Source organism: Capra hircus, chromosome 3 (assembly GCF_001704415.2).
Source record: "Capra hircus breed San Clemente chromosome 3, ASM170441v1, whole genome shotgun sequence".
NCBI lineage: Eukaryota > Metazoa > Chordata > Mammalia > Artiodactyla > Bovidae > Capra > Capra hircus.
The window spans coordinates 111965798-111983417 of NC_030810.1; the positions used below are offsets into that span (position 1 = coordinate 111965798).

General features: G+C 42.0%; 1 protein-coding gene and 1 non-coding gene across 2 annotated transcripts in view; both read right to left on the reverse strand.

Annotated features, from left to right (window-relative positions):
• Positions 1-8788, reverse strand: part of CFAP126 (cilia and flagella associated protein 126) — a 28563-nt gene extending 19775 nt beyond the window's left edge. The window contains 3 exon segments of the mRNA XM_018046544.1: positions 8334-8355; positions 8357-8506; positions 8691-8788. Coding sequence (XP_017902033.1) covers positions 8334-8355; positions 8357-8506; positions 8691-8788 — 270 coding nt within the window.
• Positions 16594-16666, reverse strand: TRNAV-CAC. The gene has a single exon. It is a non-coding gene; the product is annotated as a tRNA-Val (tRNA).

Genomic DNA, 17620 nt, shown 5'->3' on the forward strand with positions numbered 1-17620 from the left:
CCGAAGAATTGATGCTTTTGAACTGTGGTGTTGAAGGAGACTCTTGAGAGTCCCTTGGACAGCAAGGAGATCCAACCAGTCCATCCTAAAGGAAATCAGTCCTGAATATTCATTGGAAGGACTGGTGCTGAAGCTGAAACTCCAATACTTTGGCCACCTGATGGGAAGAATTACTCGTTAGAAAAGACTCTGATGCTGGGAAAAACTGAAGGCGGGAGAAGGGGACGACAGAGGATGAGATGGTTAGATGGCATCACTTACTCAACAGACATGAGTCTGAGTAATCTCTAGGAGTTGGTGATGAACGGGGAAGCCTGGCGTGCTATAGTCCATGGGGTCGCAAAGGGTCAGACATGACTGAGCTACCTGACTGAACTGAACTGATAAACATGTGTGTTTCTAATAGAAAAAATAATATAGGAAAAATAAATGGTATGATTAGAGATTACCTTTAGAGAGAGAGAGAGAAGAAATAATGCAGAAAAGACAGAAGATAAGCTTCTTTGAATATACTTTGTTTTGTACAGTTGATTTTAGATCCATGTAAATATTTTATGTGTGTGCTTAATCACTCAGTTGTGTCCGACTCTGCGACCCCATGGACATTAGCCCACTAGACTTCTCTGCCCATGGAATTCTCCAGGCAAGAATACTGGAGTGGGTAGCCTTTCCCTTCTCCAGAGGATCTTCCTAATCCAGGGATCAAACCCAGGTATCCCACATTGCAGGCGGATTCTTTTCCAACTGAGCCACCAAGGAAGCCCCTCAAATGTTACATATGAAAAATACATAAATATTTTACAGAATTATAAAACTAAAGAAAAGTGAAAGAAAGTGAAGTCGCTCAGTTGTGTCTGATCTTTGCAAGCTCATGGACTGTAGCCTACCAGGCTTCTCTGTCCATGGGATTTTCTAGGCAAGAATACTGGAGTGGGCTGCCATTTCCTTCTCCAAGGGATCTTCCTGACCCAGGGATAGAACCCAGGTTTCCTGCATTGTAGGCAGAGGCTTTTATCATCTGAGCCACCAGGGAAGTAAATTATGTAAATATTTTACATAATTATAAAATTAAGTTAAAAACATAAAGTAATTCCTACATAAAATGAATTATCATTGTGAAAACAATGTGGAAATAACAGCTTTATTTTAAAAAAGAAGAGATAGTTGGCTAAATGCAACAGCTATATAAAGGAGTTATATACTTCCTCTACATGTATATTTTATCTACTTCCATTAAACATCACAAACTTCCTATCATTTTCTTTCTTAAGATGAAGTCTCCCTCTAGTGGAGATTAGTTTTCCAGCTAGTCCCCCTACACTACAAAGGAAGAAATGTTTTGCCCATTGTCTCCAAATCCTTAAATGACGTCAGTATTAAAGTCCAGAGTCAGGGACAAAGTCAAGTTTTACAAGGAAGCTGGTGATTCACGTCAATGTACGGCAAAAATCACTACAATATTGTAAAGTAATTAGCCTCCAATTAAAATACATTAATTAATTTAAAAAAATAAATAAAAGGAAGCCGGGATGGGGTTGGGCGTGGAGTGGGGAGGAGAGACATGAGCGACTCTAAGAGCCAAGAAAATCTGGTTGTTCAACCCAGAACAGGGAAGGAACTTCAAGTTCCTGTTGAAGGATTGCCACCACCTCTGCCCAGAAAGACGTGATTAATACGTCAGGGTCGCTGTGTACTCAGCGAAATAGCTCCCCCCAAGGAGTTGCTTTAGGGGAAAATCTGGGCGGGAAGTAGCGAGGAGTAGATGAAGAGAGATTCTCCTGAGCCAGATAAGGTGTGATGAGGGTGAAGCCCGGCAGCCCTCGCAGAGACCCACTGACCCTGGGGTCAGATGTGTGAAAGCCCTGCCTCCTCAGAGGCTGCTCAGGGGGAAAGGCGCAGGCGCGGTCTCTTCCGGTCCCGGCAGGGGAGGAGAATCAGAGACGAGCCCACCCTGACAGTGGTCTGTGGGGATATGGGGGAAGGTCCTGTGTTCTGGGCTGTCCTGGGTCTCATCTGACCTCACAGAGTGGGAACTACTCAGAGGAAAACTCCTTTAGAGTAGAAATTCTCCTAACATCTGCTCCAGTTGCTGAAAGTGTATGCCATCCTTCCCTCTCTCTGTCACATGGCGGCTTGTAGAGAATGCTCAGTGGTTGCCACCTCAGCGTGTATCTCCAATCTCCATCACAGTTTTAAATGAGAATACAAAAAGAAGTGAACAGTGAGTTTAGTTTCCTAAATTCATTTTCTGGTCCTATAAAATCTAACTCCTTGCAGGAGAAGGATAAATTAAGAGTTTGGGATTAATGTGTACACACTACTATATATATATATATATATATACACACACAAACACATACACACACACACACATATAAACAGATAATCAACAAGGACTTACTGTATAGCACAGAAACTGTATTCAGTATTCCGTAACAACATATATGGGAAAAGAATCTGAAAAAGAAGGGATATATGTATAACTAATCATTCAGCTGTATGTCTAAAACTGACACATTATAAATCAACTATACTCCAATATAAAATAAAAACATTAAAAAAATCCACCTCTAGGTATATACCTAAGAGAAATGAAAACATAGGTCCACATACTTTATACATGAATATTCAAAGCAGCAATACTCATTATAGCTAAAAAGTATGAACAACTCTAATGTCCAAAAACTGATGATAAAATGCAGGATAATCAACAGAATGGAATATTATTGAGTAATGAAAAGAAATGAATTCCTGCTATTATTTCTCTCATCGGGTTAACAAAGAAATGAATTATCAATACACGCTGTAACGTGGATGAACCTTGAACTAAGTGAAAGAGGCCAGTCACAAAGAACCACATATTATATGATTTCATTTACATGAAACTTCCAGAATAGGCATCTCTGTATGGACAGAAAGTAGATTAACCGTTGCACAGGGCTGAGGAGGAAACTGGGGATAATGGCAAATTGGTACAAGATTTCTTTCAGGGACTATGAAAATTTTCTAAGATTTTGTGATAACAATTGTACAAGTCTGAATATGTGAAAAGTCATGAAGTTAAACGAATGAATTAAATAACATTAAATGAATGAATTGTATGGTCTATGAATTATATCTCAATAAAGCTGTTACCAATAAATATATGTTGATAACCCCCTTCCCCCAAATCTAACTCCTTAATTTAGCTCTGGGGGCCTGCTGTTTTACATATCTAGCCGGGAATACTGTCCAGGAAATAATTAGTCATTTGGATGATTATTTTAGTCCATTCCCACTTCTGTCTTTGTTCTGCCTTTACTTCCTCCCTTTAAAAGGTGAACTGAAATCCCAGAGGGAAAACACTGACCTGACTATGTACAGTGACCCTTCCTATGTGCAAAATATAAGAAACATGTTATAAAGGGACAAAGTTCTTTTACAACAAAAAATAATGTGTGGTGGGAAGGGGGTTCATGTTTGGGAACGCATGTAAGAATTAAAGATTTTAAAATTAAAAAAATTAAAAAAAATAATGTGAAGTTTATACAATGAAATATTACTAGCCCTAAAAAAGCATGAAATTCTGACATATGCTATAACAATGAATGAACCTTGAAGACATTATGCTAAATGAAATAAGCCTGTCACAAAAAGAAAAATACTGAAAATACCGATTCCATTTATATGAGGTAGTTAATGATCAAACATCACAGAAGCAGAAAGTAGAATTCTACAGATGGGGGCTGGGAGGGCAGGTAGTGGGCATGGGGAGTTATTGTTTAATAGGTACTGAGTTTCAGTTTTGTGAGATGAAAAGAATTCTGGAAATGGATAAGGGTGATGGTCACACAACAATATGAACTGTTCACTTAAAGCAGTTCATCTAAAATGATAAATTTTATATGTATTTTATAATAAGAAAATTTTTTTTAAGTAATGTGTAAAGTGAACTCTACTCAAGACTGCCAAGAAATAATGAGACTAGGTACTAATGAATGATACTAGGATTAGATCTCAGGTCTAATTTTGAGTACCAGCAGGAACACACCTCTCCAGAGTTCTATGTCCCTCCTTTTCACATGCATGAATCACTCAAATGTCCTCTTCTCCAAGAACATACTGCCTCCGACCACTCCCAAATTTTATCCTCTCCTTCTTCTTTTGTCAGAAATCAGGCCAAGTCACTGATTTCCTAAAAAGTCTAGATCAAAGTTTTCACTCTCACAATTACCAAAATTTTTGAGCTATTAAAGCCAAAGTTTTTAAACTTAAGTTTTGCAAGCCCCATGTAAAGTGAGAATAATATTAGTACATTTTGTACATGTGAAAATTGAAACATAGGAAGCTTAAACAATATGTCCAAGATATACAGCCAGTAAGTTGAAGAATGCCAGCAAATTTGGAAAACTCAGCCACAGGACTGGAAAAGGTCAGTTTTCATTCCAATCCCAAAGAAAGGAAATGCCAAAGAATGCTCAAACTACCACACAATTGCACTCATCTCACACGCTAGTAAAGTAATGCTCAAAATTCTCCAAGCCAGGCTTCAGCAATACGTGAACTGTGAACTTCCAGATGTTCAAGTGGTTTTAGAAAAGGCAGAGGAACCAGAGATCAAATTGCCAACATCCGCTGGATCATGGAAAAAGCAAGAGAGTTCCAGAAAAACATTTATTTCTGTTTATTGACTATGCCAAAGCCTTTGACTACGTGTATCACAATAAACTGGGGAAAATTCTGAAAGAGATGGGAATAGAGACCACCTGACCTGCCTCTTGAGAACTCTGTAAATTCTTCAGTGTTCAGTCTTCTTTATGGTCCAGCTCTCACTACTACATGACCACTGGAAAAACCATAGCTTTGACGAGACAGACCTTTGTTGACAAAGTGATGTCTCTGTGTTTGTCATCGCTTTCCTGTCTCTGTGTTTGTCATCGCTTTCCTGTCTGTGTTTGTCATAGCTTTCCTTCCAGGGAGTAAGCGTCTTTTAATTTCATGGCTACAGTCACCATCTGCAGTGATTTTGGAGCCCAATAAAGTGACTGTTTCCATTTTTTTCTACATCTATTTGCCATGAAGTGATGGGTCCGGATGCTATGATCTTAGATTTTTAAATGTTGAGTTTTAAGCCAGGTTTTCACTCTCCTTTTTCACCTTCATTAAGAGGCTCTTTAGTTTCTCTTTGTTTTCTGCCATTAGGGTGTCATCTGCATTTCTGAGGTTATTGATATTTCTCCTGGCAAACTTGATTCCAGCTTGTGATTAATCTGGCCCGGCATTTTGAATGATGTATTCTGTATGTAAGTTAAAAAAAAACAGAGTGGCAATATACAGCTTTGACATACTCCTTTCCCAATTTGGAACCAGTCCATTCTCCATGTCTGGTTCTAACTGTTGCATCTTGACCTGCATACAGCTTTCTCAGGAGGCAGGTCAGGTGATCTAGTATTCCCATCTCTTTAAGAATTTTCCACAGTTTGTTGTGATCCACACATTCAAAGGCTTTAGTGGAGTCAATGAAGCAGAAATAGATGTTTTTCAGGAATTCTCTTGCTCTTTCTATGAGCCAACGGGTGTTGGCAATTTGATCTCTTGTTCCTCTGCCTTTTCTACATCTAGCTTGTACACGTGTAGTGGCTCACAATTTACTCATTACATTCAGAGAGGGCACAAGGAGAAGTGGGCAACAGAGGATGAGATGGTTGGATGGTATCGCTGGCTCAATGGTCATGAGTTTGAGCAAACTCCCAGAGACAGTGAAGGACAGGGAAGCCTGACATGCTACAGTTCACAGGCTTGAAGAGTCAGACATGACTTAGTGACTGAACAACAACAACGCACAGGAAAAAATGTAGCCTATGTTGTAATTGACCTACCCTGTTCTTAAACCTGTAGCCTACAAGATGTGGAGAAACGGGGAAAATGTAACTGTCCAGTTAAAAATCTCTGCTCTTGTTTAAGTAGTAGCGGTGACTGTGTTTGTAAAGATGACAACAATATCTCTCACCCCATAAACTCTTTTGAAATGTGACCTGGAAAACGACCCTTCAAGAGGTAGAGTCTATTTCCCCTCTCTTTAAATCCAAGTTAGCCCCGTGACCTGTTTTGACCAACAGAATGGAATGGAGGTACTGATATGTAACTTTTAGAGGAGAGCTTTAACAGATCTGCAGCTTCTGCTTGCCTTGGATGAAGCATTCCCTCTTACTACTCCAAGCCATGTAAGAAGACCAGTTACTCTGCCAGAGATAAAGGCCATGTGGAGAAAGGCTTAAGGCTAAACTGATCATTCTGGCTCCAGCCGAATTCACATCTGAACCATGAGAAATAATAAATTGTTATTTTAAGGCACTAAATCTTAAAGTGATTATGCAGAAATAGATAATTTTTCAGATGATTCCAGTCCCCAGTCATCAAGTTACCTCTGGTCTCCAAGTCTTCTCAGCTGAAATTCAGAAGCAGAGATAAACTGCCTCTCCCCTCGTACTCTTTCCAAATTCTCGACTCTGGAATAGTTTGTTACACAGCAATAGACAACCAGAACACTCTCTTATCCCCCTCCAGGTGGCATCTAGGTGAAGCTGGAGCTACCATGGCCTAGAGGTAGCAGAAAAAGGAGGCAACCTCAGGTCCCTGTGGCTGGCATCTGGGACCTTACTGCTCTCAGATGTCTTGGGGTAGCCTTGTCCCTAGGTACTATGTGCTAAGTTGCAGCTGATTCTGTTGGGTCTTTAGCCAACCTGATAGTATTGCTCAGGTCCATGGACCCACCCCATTCATTTGCCTTTAGCTGCAAAATCCCTGCCTTGCCCCATTCTCAGACTTCTACGAAAGATATTTGTTCTAGTCCAGGCGTCTTTCCTTGGGAAGAGATGGGAATACAATCTATTCAGAAACCATTCCTCTCTCCATCCACCCTGCCCTCAACAGCTCCCAGTGTGACTGGATTTAACCAGGTCAAGTTCTCACGTCCTACTCAGGGGTTTTTTGGTTTGTTTCGTTTTTTAATCCATTCCTCAGAAATGGGAAGCCCAGATGCCCTTCCAGCACTAGCCCCACCTTCAGGGTTTCATTAGAATATCTGGGAGTGTTCTACTAGGGCTACAGCCAGAGCAGCTGTGAGTAAGGCAGCAAGAAGCACTGCTGGCGCCCAGCCTCACTCTCCCCGCCACCTCAGTTTGTTGTCAGAAGCTGGGCAATCCGCCTCTCCCGTGGTAGGGCTGGCACTCACATTCCCTTGTTTAACTGGAACCTCACAGTCGCCCCCTCCAAGGGCTCCAAGACAAAGTACATTTTTTGTAGGCCTGGTCTCAAGCGATGCTCTGATTAAAAAAGGGACTTGTGGACAATCAGTATAAATGACCTGGGTCTGGGTCTAGCTCCATCACTAGAACGGAAACTCAGGCATGTCGCTTTACAACTTATTTCCACACCTGTAACATTGTGACGTGTGACCTGGAAAACTACCCTTATGATTATCTCATAAGATCGTTAAAATGGTTAAACGACATTGTCAGTTACTGTGATAGCAAAACGACTGCAGCCTGTAAACAACACCGCAGACGCTGCTGAGAAACTGCTCTGAAGAAGCAAGGAGGAATGTCAGGATATACGTGATTTTGGTGAAAGGCGAATACATGCAATTGAGTGCATATTTTTTTCCAGGTTTCTGCTAGTCTCATGAAACTTTCCGCTAATCAGGAAAACAGTCATCACCCTGAAGGATTTCAGTGATTTTCTAGATATGAGGAGATTCAAGAACTGGGTTCACGAGCCTGGTACATTGGATAAGAATCCGCTTGCCCATGAAGGGAACCTGGGTTCAATCCCTTGTCCGGGAGGATCTCATGCCAAGGACTACAACGACTGAACCCACACGGCAACTACTGAACCCACACGGCAACTACTGAAGCCGGTGCTCCTCAGTGAAGAGCAGCAGTAGCCCTTGCTCTCCACAACTAGAGAAAGTCCATGTGCAGCAACAAAGACCTAGCACAGCCAAAAGTGGAAAAAAAAAAACAAAACTGGGTTCATAAAAGCGGCTCCTGAAAATATCTATTTAAAGAACTGTCCTGCCAGTTTCCTTTCTCCACCCACCCCACCCCACCCCACCCCACCCCAGCACAGAGGGCCTCATTCCCGCTCTCCTTTCCTGCTCTCAACATCAGGGGGTGTTGGTGGTCAGCAGCTGCAACAGCACATGATTTAGTCCTTACAGAGGTAGATGGCAAGTGCCCACGGCAAGTGCCAACCTGTAGTTAACACTGGGATTAGGGTGGAGCTGGAGGAGCTGGAGTAAACTGCACCCGGCTGAAGTGAGAAGCGTTCAGACCTATGGGCTTACCACTCGCCTGGGAGCAAGGACAAGGCCGTCATTTCCAGCTCCTGGGGCCTAGCTGGGGACACCAGCAGGAGGCTGCCTGCGCTGTACTCTATGTCCCTCCCACCGATGTGTGGCGTGGCTGGTACCGTGTCATGCTGAGCCCGTTGCCGGGAAGTGTCGCTCCTTCCCAGCCTTCCAGTCCTGACTCAGGCCTGACTGGCCGGAAGGCCCGACCGCGGCAGGCCTGGGCAGGAGCGGGGCGGGGCCCTGCGCGGGCTGCGGCTGCTGGACCTCTCAGACTTCCCGGAAACCTGGGCCGCTTTTTCCCCAAGTCTCAGGCTTCTGGTCCTGGGTTAGGGTTCTAGGGTTGAACAGTTAAGGCGACGAAAGTGGCTTTTGTGCACGGTCCCTGCCTCGGAGTCGGCCCTCTTCCTCCTCGGCGCGCCTGGCCCAGGGGCCCAGGTTTCGGGGCTGTCCCCGCATCCCGCGGAGACTCGGTTGGCTCGCGCGCTGCCCAGCGGCTGGTCCTCGGAGCCTTCGGGAAAAAAACGAGGAAGGAGGGGTTAGGTGGAGCTTGGACGCCCCCAGGAGTACGAAGGCGAAATCACGCTACCAATTAATTTTTGGAGAAATTCGCGATTTTGTAACTTTGTTAATGCGTCCATATCTTCTTTGCCTGTGTAATAAAAGTTTATAACTTCGCCTTTACGTAACTAGATTACTCTCTTCTCATGATATCGTGTGTCTTTTTAGCCTGCTTGAATTCGGCTACCCATTCCAGAAAATATCCACTGACATTTTCACTTAAAGTTAGGTCGCATACACTTCTATTTAGTCTTAATGGTATTTTTAAATTTTAAAAACATTTGATAATTATTGAATAGGTAATGTATCAGTTCAGTTCAGTCGCTCAGTCGTGTCCGACACGTTGCGACCCCATGAATCGCAGCACCCAGGCCTCCCTGTCCATCAGCAACTCCCGGAGTTCACTCAGACTCACGTCCATCGAGTCGGTGATGACAATGTATAAAAGTAATAAAAATAAATTCATACCCTAAGAAAGTTGATACTGAGACCAAAGGGGAGAGGAATAGGTGAGGGAGGTTAAGTGGTACAAACTTCCAATTACAAAGTTAACGAATTAGGAGTGTAAATAAACAGCGTGGTGCTTGTGTATGCTAGGTGTGGGGAATATAGCAAATGACAATGGAGTATCTTTGTATAGTGACAGATGGTAATCACTTTGAAGCGTATAGAAATACTGAATATGTTGTGCATCAGGAACTAACATAGTATTGTATATCAAACATACCTCAAAAACAAGCAAACTAATAGAAAAAAAGATCAGGGACTTCCCTGGTGGGTCAGTGGTTAAGACTCCACCCTTCCAATACAGGGCCCACACGTTCCATCCCTGACTGGGAAACTAAGATCCCATGTGCCACACCTCCTGGTGTAAAAAAAAAAAAAAAAAAAAAAACACTATAAATAACATTTTTTTTTAAAGTAACTTAGAGAGAAAGAAAAATATTAGATTTGCAGTCTGGGGAGAGGCAGAATTGGATGAAGATGGTCAAAGGGTACAAACTTCCAGTTATAAATTAAATAAGTACTAGGGACATAATGTGCAATATGATATAATTAATACACATGGACATCACCAGATGGTCAATACTGAAATCAGGTTGATTATATTCTTTGCAAAAGAAGATTGAGAAACTCTATACAGTCAGCAAAAACAAGACTGGGAAATGACTATGGCTCAGATCATGAACTCCTTATTGCAAAATTCAGACTTAAATTGAAGAAAGTAGGGAAAACCACTAGGCCATTCAGGTATGACCTAAATCAAATCCCTTACAATTATACAGTGAAAGTGACAAATAGATTCAAGGGATTAGATCTGATAGACAGAGTGCCTGAAGAACTATGGATGGAGGTTCATGACATTGTACAGGAGGCGGTGGTCAAAACCATCCCCAAGAAAAAGAAATGCAAAAAGGCAAAATGGTTGTCTGAGGAGGCCTTGCAAATAGATGAGAAGGGAAGAGAAGCAAAAGGCAAAGGAGAAAAGGAAAGATACACCCATCTGAATGCAGAGTTCCAAAGAATAGCAAGAAGAGATAAGAAAGCCTTCCTCAGTGATCAATGAAAAGAAATAGAGAAAGACAATAGAATGGAAAAGACTAGAGGTCTCTTCAAGAAAATTAGAGATACCAAGGGAACATTTCATGCAAAGATGGGCTCAATAAAGGACAGAAATGATATGGACCTAACAGAAGCTGAAGACATTAAGAAGAGGTGGCAAGAATACACAGAAGAACTGTACAAAAAAGATCAACATGACCCAGATAACCACGATGGTGTGATCACTCACCTAGTGCCAGACATCCTGGAGTGCAAAGTCAACTGGGCCTTAGGAAGCATCACTATGAACAAAGCTAGTGGAGGGGATGGAATTCCAGTTGAGCTATTTAAAATCCTAAAAGATGATGCTTAAAATGCTGCACTCAATATGCCAGCAAATTTGGAAAACTCAGCAGTGGCCACAGGAATGGAAAATATCAGTTTTCCTTCCAATCCCAAAGAAGGGCAATCCCAAAGAATGTTCAAACTGCCGCACAATTGCACTCATCTCACATATTAGCAATGTAATGCTCAAAATTCTCCAAGCAAGTCTTCAACAGTACATGAACTGAGAACTTTCAGATGTGAAAGCTGGATTAAGAAAAGGCAGAGGAACCACAGATCAAATTGCCAACATCCTTTGAATCATGGAAAGAACAAGAGAGTTCCAGAAAAACATCTACTTCTGCTTCATTGACTACACTAAAGCCTTTGACTGTGTGGATCACAGCAAACTGTGGAAAATTCTGAAAGAGATGGGACTACCAGACCACCTTACCTACCTCCTGAAAAACCAATATGCAGGTCAGGAAGCAACAGTTAGAACCAGACATGGAATAACAGACTGGTTCCAAATTGGGAAAGGAGTATGTCAAGGCTGTATATTGTCGCCCTGCTTATTTAACTCATATGCAGAGTACATCATAAGAAATGCTGAGCTGGATGAAGCACAAGTTAGAATCAAGACTTCTGGGAGAAATATCAATAACCTCAGATATGCAGATGACACCAGTCTTATGGCAGAAAGAGATGAGGAACTAAACAGCTTCTTGATGAAGGAAAAAGAACAGAATGAAAAATCTGGCTTAAAACTCAACATTCAAAAAACTAAGATCATGGCATCAGGTCCCATCACTTCATGGCAAATAGATGGGGAAACAATGGAGACAGTGAGAAACTTTATTTTCTTGGGCTCCAAAATCACTGCAGATGGTGACTGCTGCCATGAAATTAAAAGACGCTCCTTGGAAGAAAAGCTATGACAAAACTAGACAGTGTATTAAAAGGCAGAGACATTACTTTGCCAACAGAGCTGTCTATTAAAAACTATGGTTTTTCCAGTAGTCATGTATGGATGTGAGAGTTGGAGCATAAAGAAGGCTGAGAATGGAAGAATTGATGCCTTTGAATTGTGCTGTTGAAGAAGACTCCGAGAGTCCCTTGGACTGCAAGGAGATCAAACCAGTTAATCCTGAAGGAAATCAATCCTGAGTATTCGTTAGAAGGACTGATGCTAAAGCTGAAGCTCCAATACTTTGGCCACCTGATGTGAAGAGTAGACTCATTAGAAAAGATCCTGATGCTGGGAAGGATTGAAGGCAGGAGAAGAAGGATATGACAGAGGACATGATGGTTAGATGGCATCACTGACTCAATGGACATGAATTTGACTAAGCTCCAGGAGACGGCGAAGGACAGGGCGGGGCATGCGGCAGTCCATGAGGTCACAAAGAGTCGGACACAACTGAGTGACTGAACAACAAGGGACGTAATGTACAATGTGATAAATATAATTAATACTACTGTATGTTACATATTAAAGTTACTTAAGATAGTAAATTCTAACAGTTCTCATCACAAGGGAAAAAAACATTATTTTAATGTTATCTTATTTTGTATTTATATGAGGTAATGGATGTTCACTAAACTAATTATGGTAATCATTTCATGATGTATATAAGTTGAATCATTGTGCTATACACCTTAAACTTATACAGTGCTGTATGTCAACTATTTCTCAATAAAACTGGAAAGGGGGAAACTGTTAAATTAAAGAACAAATGAAGACTGGCTTTGAAAATTTCCTGAGCAGCTTAATTTATCTTATTTTGCAAGACAAGGGAGACTAACTTGACTTGGTCGCTTCTTGCTTATGCTTCTGGAAATCACAGGCACAACTTACACTCTTTACCATGTTGATATGAGGTAACCACTAACCAATTCCTTATCATTTAAGAAAATTCTAATTCTGTAACCAATGCCATAAAGAATAAGCAGTCTCTGCATCCTCACTAATACAAGCAGTTTTATAACAATACAGTTGGTCCTCTAATACAAGCAGTTTTATAACAATACAGTTGGCCCTCCTTACCCATGCATTCCACATTCTTGGAGTGAACTAGCCAAGAATCAAAAATAGTTGGAAAAAAAAATTCCAGAAAATTCCCCAAAGCAAAACTTGAATTTCCTACAAGCCAGCAACTATTCACATGGAATTTATATTGTATTTACAGCTATTCACATAACATTTGGGCTTCCCTAGTGGCTCAGTGGTAAAGAATCTGCCTGCAATGTAGGGGACCTGGGTTTGATCCCTGGGTTGGAAAGATTCCCATGACAGCCAACTCCAGAATTCCACAGATAGAGGAGCCTGGAAGGCTACAGTCTATGGAGTTTTGAAGAGTGGGACACGACTGAATGACTCTCTCTCACACACACACACACACACATGCACTCACACTCACACATACAATAAAAAGAAAAAAAGAATCTATGACGGCATTGTCTGTCATCCATTGGAGTGGGTCACAATCTAGTATCTACAGTGGGGGGAAGAAAAGTAAGATGAGTGGGTGCCCACTGTGAAATTATTTACATCAGCTGGAAACAAAGACTGAGTGTGCACACAGCAACCTGGGTAGACCCCAAAGTCACATGCTAAGTGAAAACCATATGCGAGATTAGGAGACAATTACACACAGAACAACTACACACCCTGTGAGGATACATACAAACTCATAATACATAACAAACACATTAGAGAGGGGGTGGAAGTAGGGAATAGGATAAAAGAAAGCAATAAATTGACATGAATAAAGCAAGAGAATGCACCCATCCATGTGAATTAAGGGCAATGAATTGAGATTAACACTGTACCCAAGGTCCACCCCCAAGTTATTCAATGTTATGAATACATAGTTTAATGTCATACAAAAATTTTAATAAGAAACAAAAATATGTATTTGTATGAGCATCCAGAACAGACTTCAAATACATGTGGTTTTTTTTTTTTTCTGAGGAATTTTAAAACAATCATTAACAGCTGTATTAGGGCATACTTGACATACAACAAAGTGAACATATTCAAAATGTACAAGTTGTTAAGTTTTGACAAAATGTATAGATCTGTGAATGCATGTTTATAACGGGGGACTGACTAGCCCATTAGGTACCGGAGGCATACACCTTCAAAAATGTGTCAACTTTTTAATTCAAAATGTTTTAATTTTTAAAATTCCTTTAAATTCAAAAGAACATAATAAAATTTTACAAACGTTTTTATGTAATATTAATGTACTATGCTCAGTCACTCAGGCGTGTCTGACTCTTTGCGACCCCATGGACTGTAGCCCTCCAGGTTTCTGTGGCCACAGGATTCTCCAGGCAAGAAGACTGGAGTGGGCTGCCATGTCCTTCTCCAGGGGATCTTCCCGACCCAGGATGGAAGCTTCGTGTTCTGTGTCTCCTGCATTACAGGCAGGTTCTTTACCCACTTATATCAAAGCAGCTGTATAATATCTTATATCAATAAATTATATATTATATAATCATATACTACAGTCAATTATCTGTGGTATATGTAAATAAACTTTATTAATAAACAAAATTTAAATTAAAAAATATCAGACAATCCTAAAGGAAATCACTGGAATATTCATTGGAAGGACTGATGCTGAAGCTGAAGCTCTTATACTTTGGCTACCTGATGCAAAGAACTGACTCATTGGTAAAGACTCTGTTGCTGGGAAAGATGGAAGGCAGGAGAAGGGGATGACAGAGGATGAGATGGTTGGGATGGCATCACAGACTCGACAGAGATGAGTTTGAGCAAGCTCTGGGAATTGGTGATGGGCAGGGGAGCCAGGCGTGCTGCACTCCATGGGCTCACAAAGAGTCAGACACGACTGAGCGATTGAACTGAAATATTTAAACATTAATACTTTAATACTTAAACATTATTTTTTATGAGAGGTTCCATGAAGATCAAAGTGTCTAGGGCCAGTGAAAGTCACAATGACAGCCCTGCCACAGTTAAGGTGGACATATCCATTGTTTCCCCTTCCTGACTTTCCCTTTCTAATACTTATTGCCCGCCGTTGTCTTTCCTCTCATCAAGCAATCACTGATCTGCTTTCTGTCATTATAGTTTTAATCTTCTACAATTTTATATAAGTGGAATCATAACACTTTTTTGATTGAAATTTTCCCCCAGCATAAGAGTAATAATAATAATGTTTCCTGAGTAGCATTCCATTTTCTGGATGCAATAACTTATCTTCACCTGTTGAGTGACATTTGTATTGTTTCCAGCTTTGGGCTGTTATAAATAAAGCTACTATGAATATTCATATACAATTCAATGCACATACACTTAATTTTCTCTTGTAAATACCTGGGATTAGAATGGCTGAATCATATCATGGTAGTTGAACTTTCCAAGAAATTGTTAACTGTTTTCCTAGGTGGATGTAACATTTTACATTCCCCTCAGCAGTGTACGCGTGTTCCAGTCCCTCCACATTCTGGACATCTGGTATCATATGCACTGTTTTACATGTGTAGTGATTTGTTGTTTTGTTCAGCTGCTAGGCCTTGTCTGACTCTTTGTGACGCCATGGACTGCAGCACGCCAGGCACTCCTGTCCTTCCCATCCTTTGCGTTCATGTCCATTGAATCCGTGATGCTATCCAAACATCTCATCCTCTGCTGGCTTCTTCTCCTCTTGTCTTTGATCTTTCCCAGCATCGGGGTCTTTTCCAATGAGTCAGCTCTTTGAATCAGGTAGCCAAAGTATTGGAGTTTCAGCTTCAGCAACAGTCCTTTCAACGAATATTCAGGGTTGATTTCCTTTAGGATTGACTGGTTTGATCTCCTTGCTGTCCAAGGGACTCCCAAGAGTCTTCCCCAGCAGCACAATTCGAAGGCATCAGTTCTTCCGTGCTCAGCCTTCTTTATGGTACAACTCTCATATCCATACATGACAACTAGAAAAACTATAACTTTTACTACACAGACTTTTGTTGGAAAAGTGATGTTCTGCCTTTTTATATGCTGTTTAGCTAGGTTTGTCATAGCTTTCCTTCCAAGGAGCAAGCGATGTGTAGTGATATCTCATTGTATTTTCAGTTTGCATTTCCCTAATGATTAATGAAGTGGAATATCTTTAGACAGGATTATTTGCTATCCCTCTATCTTTGGAGAAGTGTCTGTGCCAACTGCCCAATGGGGGTGGGAGGAATGTGTGTGAAAATAACTTCTGATTCAAAGAAAATAAATATTGTTTTCCCGTGATTTAGAACCATGGGCCTTAGGGCTTTAGGATTCCCTGTGGGAAAAGACTCAGAGGAGGGAAGGAGGAAGCATCTCCATGACTGGAAACTTTAGTACTGAATGCATGGGAACAGCTTAAAACGAGAATAGAAATAGGAAGGGTGGGTCTGGTAGTGGTGAGAGAGCAGAGTGAGTTGGGACACTGGCTCTGCAACTATGTTCCGTTCATTTCTCTGGACTGCAGGGTAAACATACCTGCTGTCAGCTTACAGCGAGATAACGTCAGGCACATAGCTGGGTTTTGATACAGGTTTGCAAATTCTCTGCAGGAGACAGCCCCTAGCGGTCCGCGCTGAATTGTCCGGCGCCTGAGCAGAGGACACCGCCCTGAGTCAGAACTTGGTCCAGGGGATTCGGATAGGATCTATGACTTCATCTGAGTGGCCAAAATTGTTTTAGATTTACAGTGTCAGAAAAGATAACGAAAAACTGCAAGGGCCGACGTCTGCGAAGGTGCCTGCTGAACTAGTCTTAGGGTTCTGGCAGGAATGAGTCAAGAACCGCTATCCAGTCAGGGATCAACCAGCGGGGGGAAAAAAACGAACTCTTTTGTTTCCGCCCGGTTTCGAACCGGGGACCTTTCGCGTGTGAGGCGAACGTGATAACCACTACACTACGGAAACTCCACAAGACTAGCCGCCTCAGAAACTCATCTTGAGAGACATCAGCTTGTCACTGTGTCCGTGGCTAGGAGGAAAGCGTGGGGGACATCGAGCACAGCCCTGCCTGACCCCAGCGCCTGGCGGTGGCCTGCAAGGCCCTGATGCGCGCCCTGCCTCATGGCCGCAGAGGAACCCCATCGTGCCTTATCTGGAACTTCAGGCGCAAGTGAAGCTCCAGCCAGTGTTGTTGCTGTTGAAAGCCGGAGTCTGCGGGCCAAAATTCCAGGCTTCCTCAAATGTTTGTCGGGCAATTTTCCCGATCCTGGTGGTCCCGGAGGAACGATGGCGGGGAGCCGGCCCGCCCTGGGGCCAGGTCACCCGCCGGCGCTTAGCTCGCGTCCCCTGCTCCGAAACTGGAGAGAAAATGGCGCAGTAGCTACAGTAGGAAGAGACTTGGGTGACAGATTCGGTCACGATAAGGAAAACCAGCTCATGCGTGAAACAAATATGCACCTTAACCTTTGCCCAGTGCTTACCTGTTGTGAAGGCAACTGTAACGGGAAGACTCAGTTCTCCCCTTCCCATGTCTTTCTTCCCTTTGCTACTCACACCAGGACTTCACTTGTGGTTACCAGGCGGGAGGCACCCCCTACCCCCCGACCAGGCAAATCTGTCTGACACCAGCTAGGTGTCCTACAATTTAACTCAGTTTTGACACTGACTACTTAAGAGATAGTGTCAAGTCCACAGGTTAAAGGCCCAGTCCTCCCTTACAAGAATGCGCCCACTTCCTTCAGATGCCAGTCTCAAGCCCGAGTTATTACCTGCACTTCTTTTTAAAATTGAAGTTTAGTCTATTTGCAATATTGTGTTAGTTTCAGGTGTATAGCAAAGTAGTCTACATGTGATTGTACATTTATATGTATATATTAATTTTTTCCAATTCTTTTCCATTATAGTTCATTACAAGATATT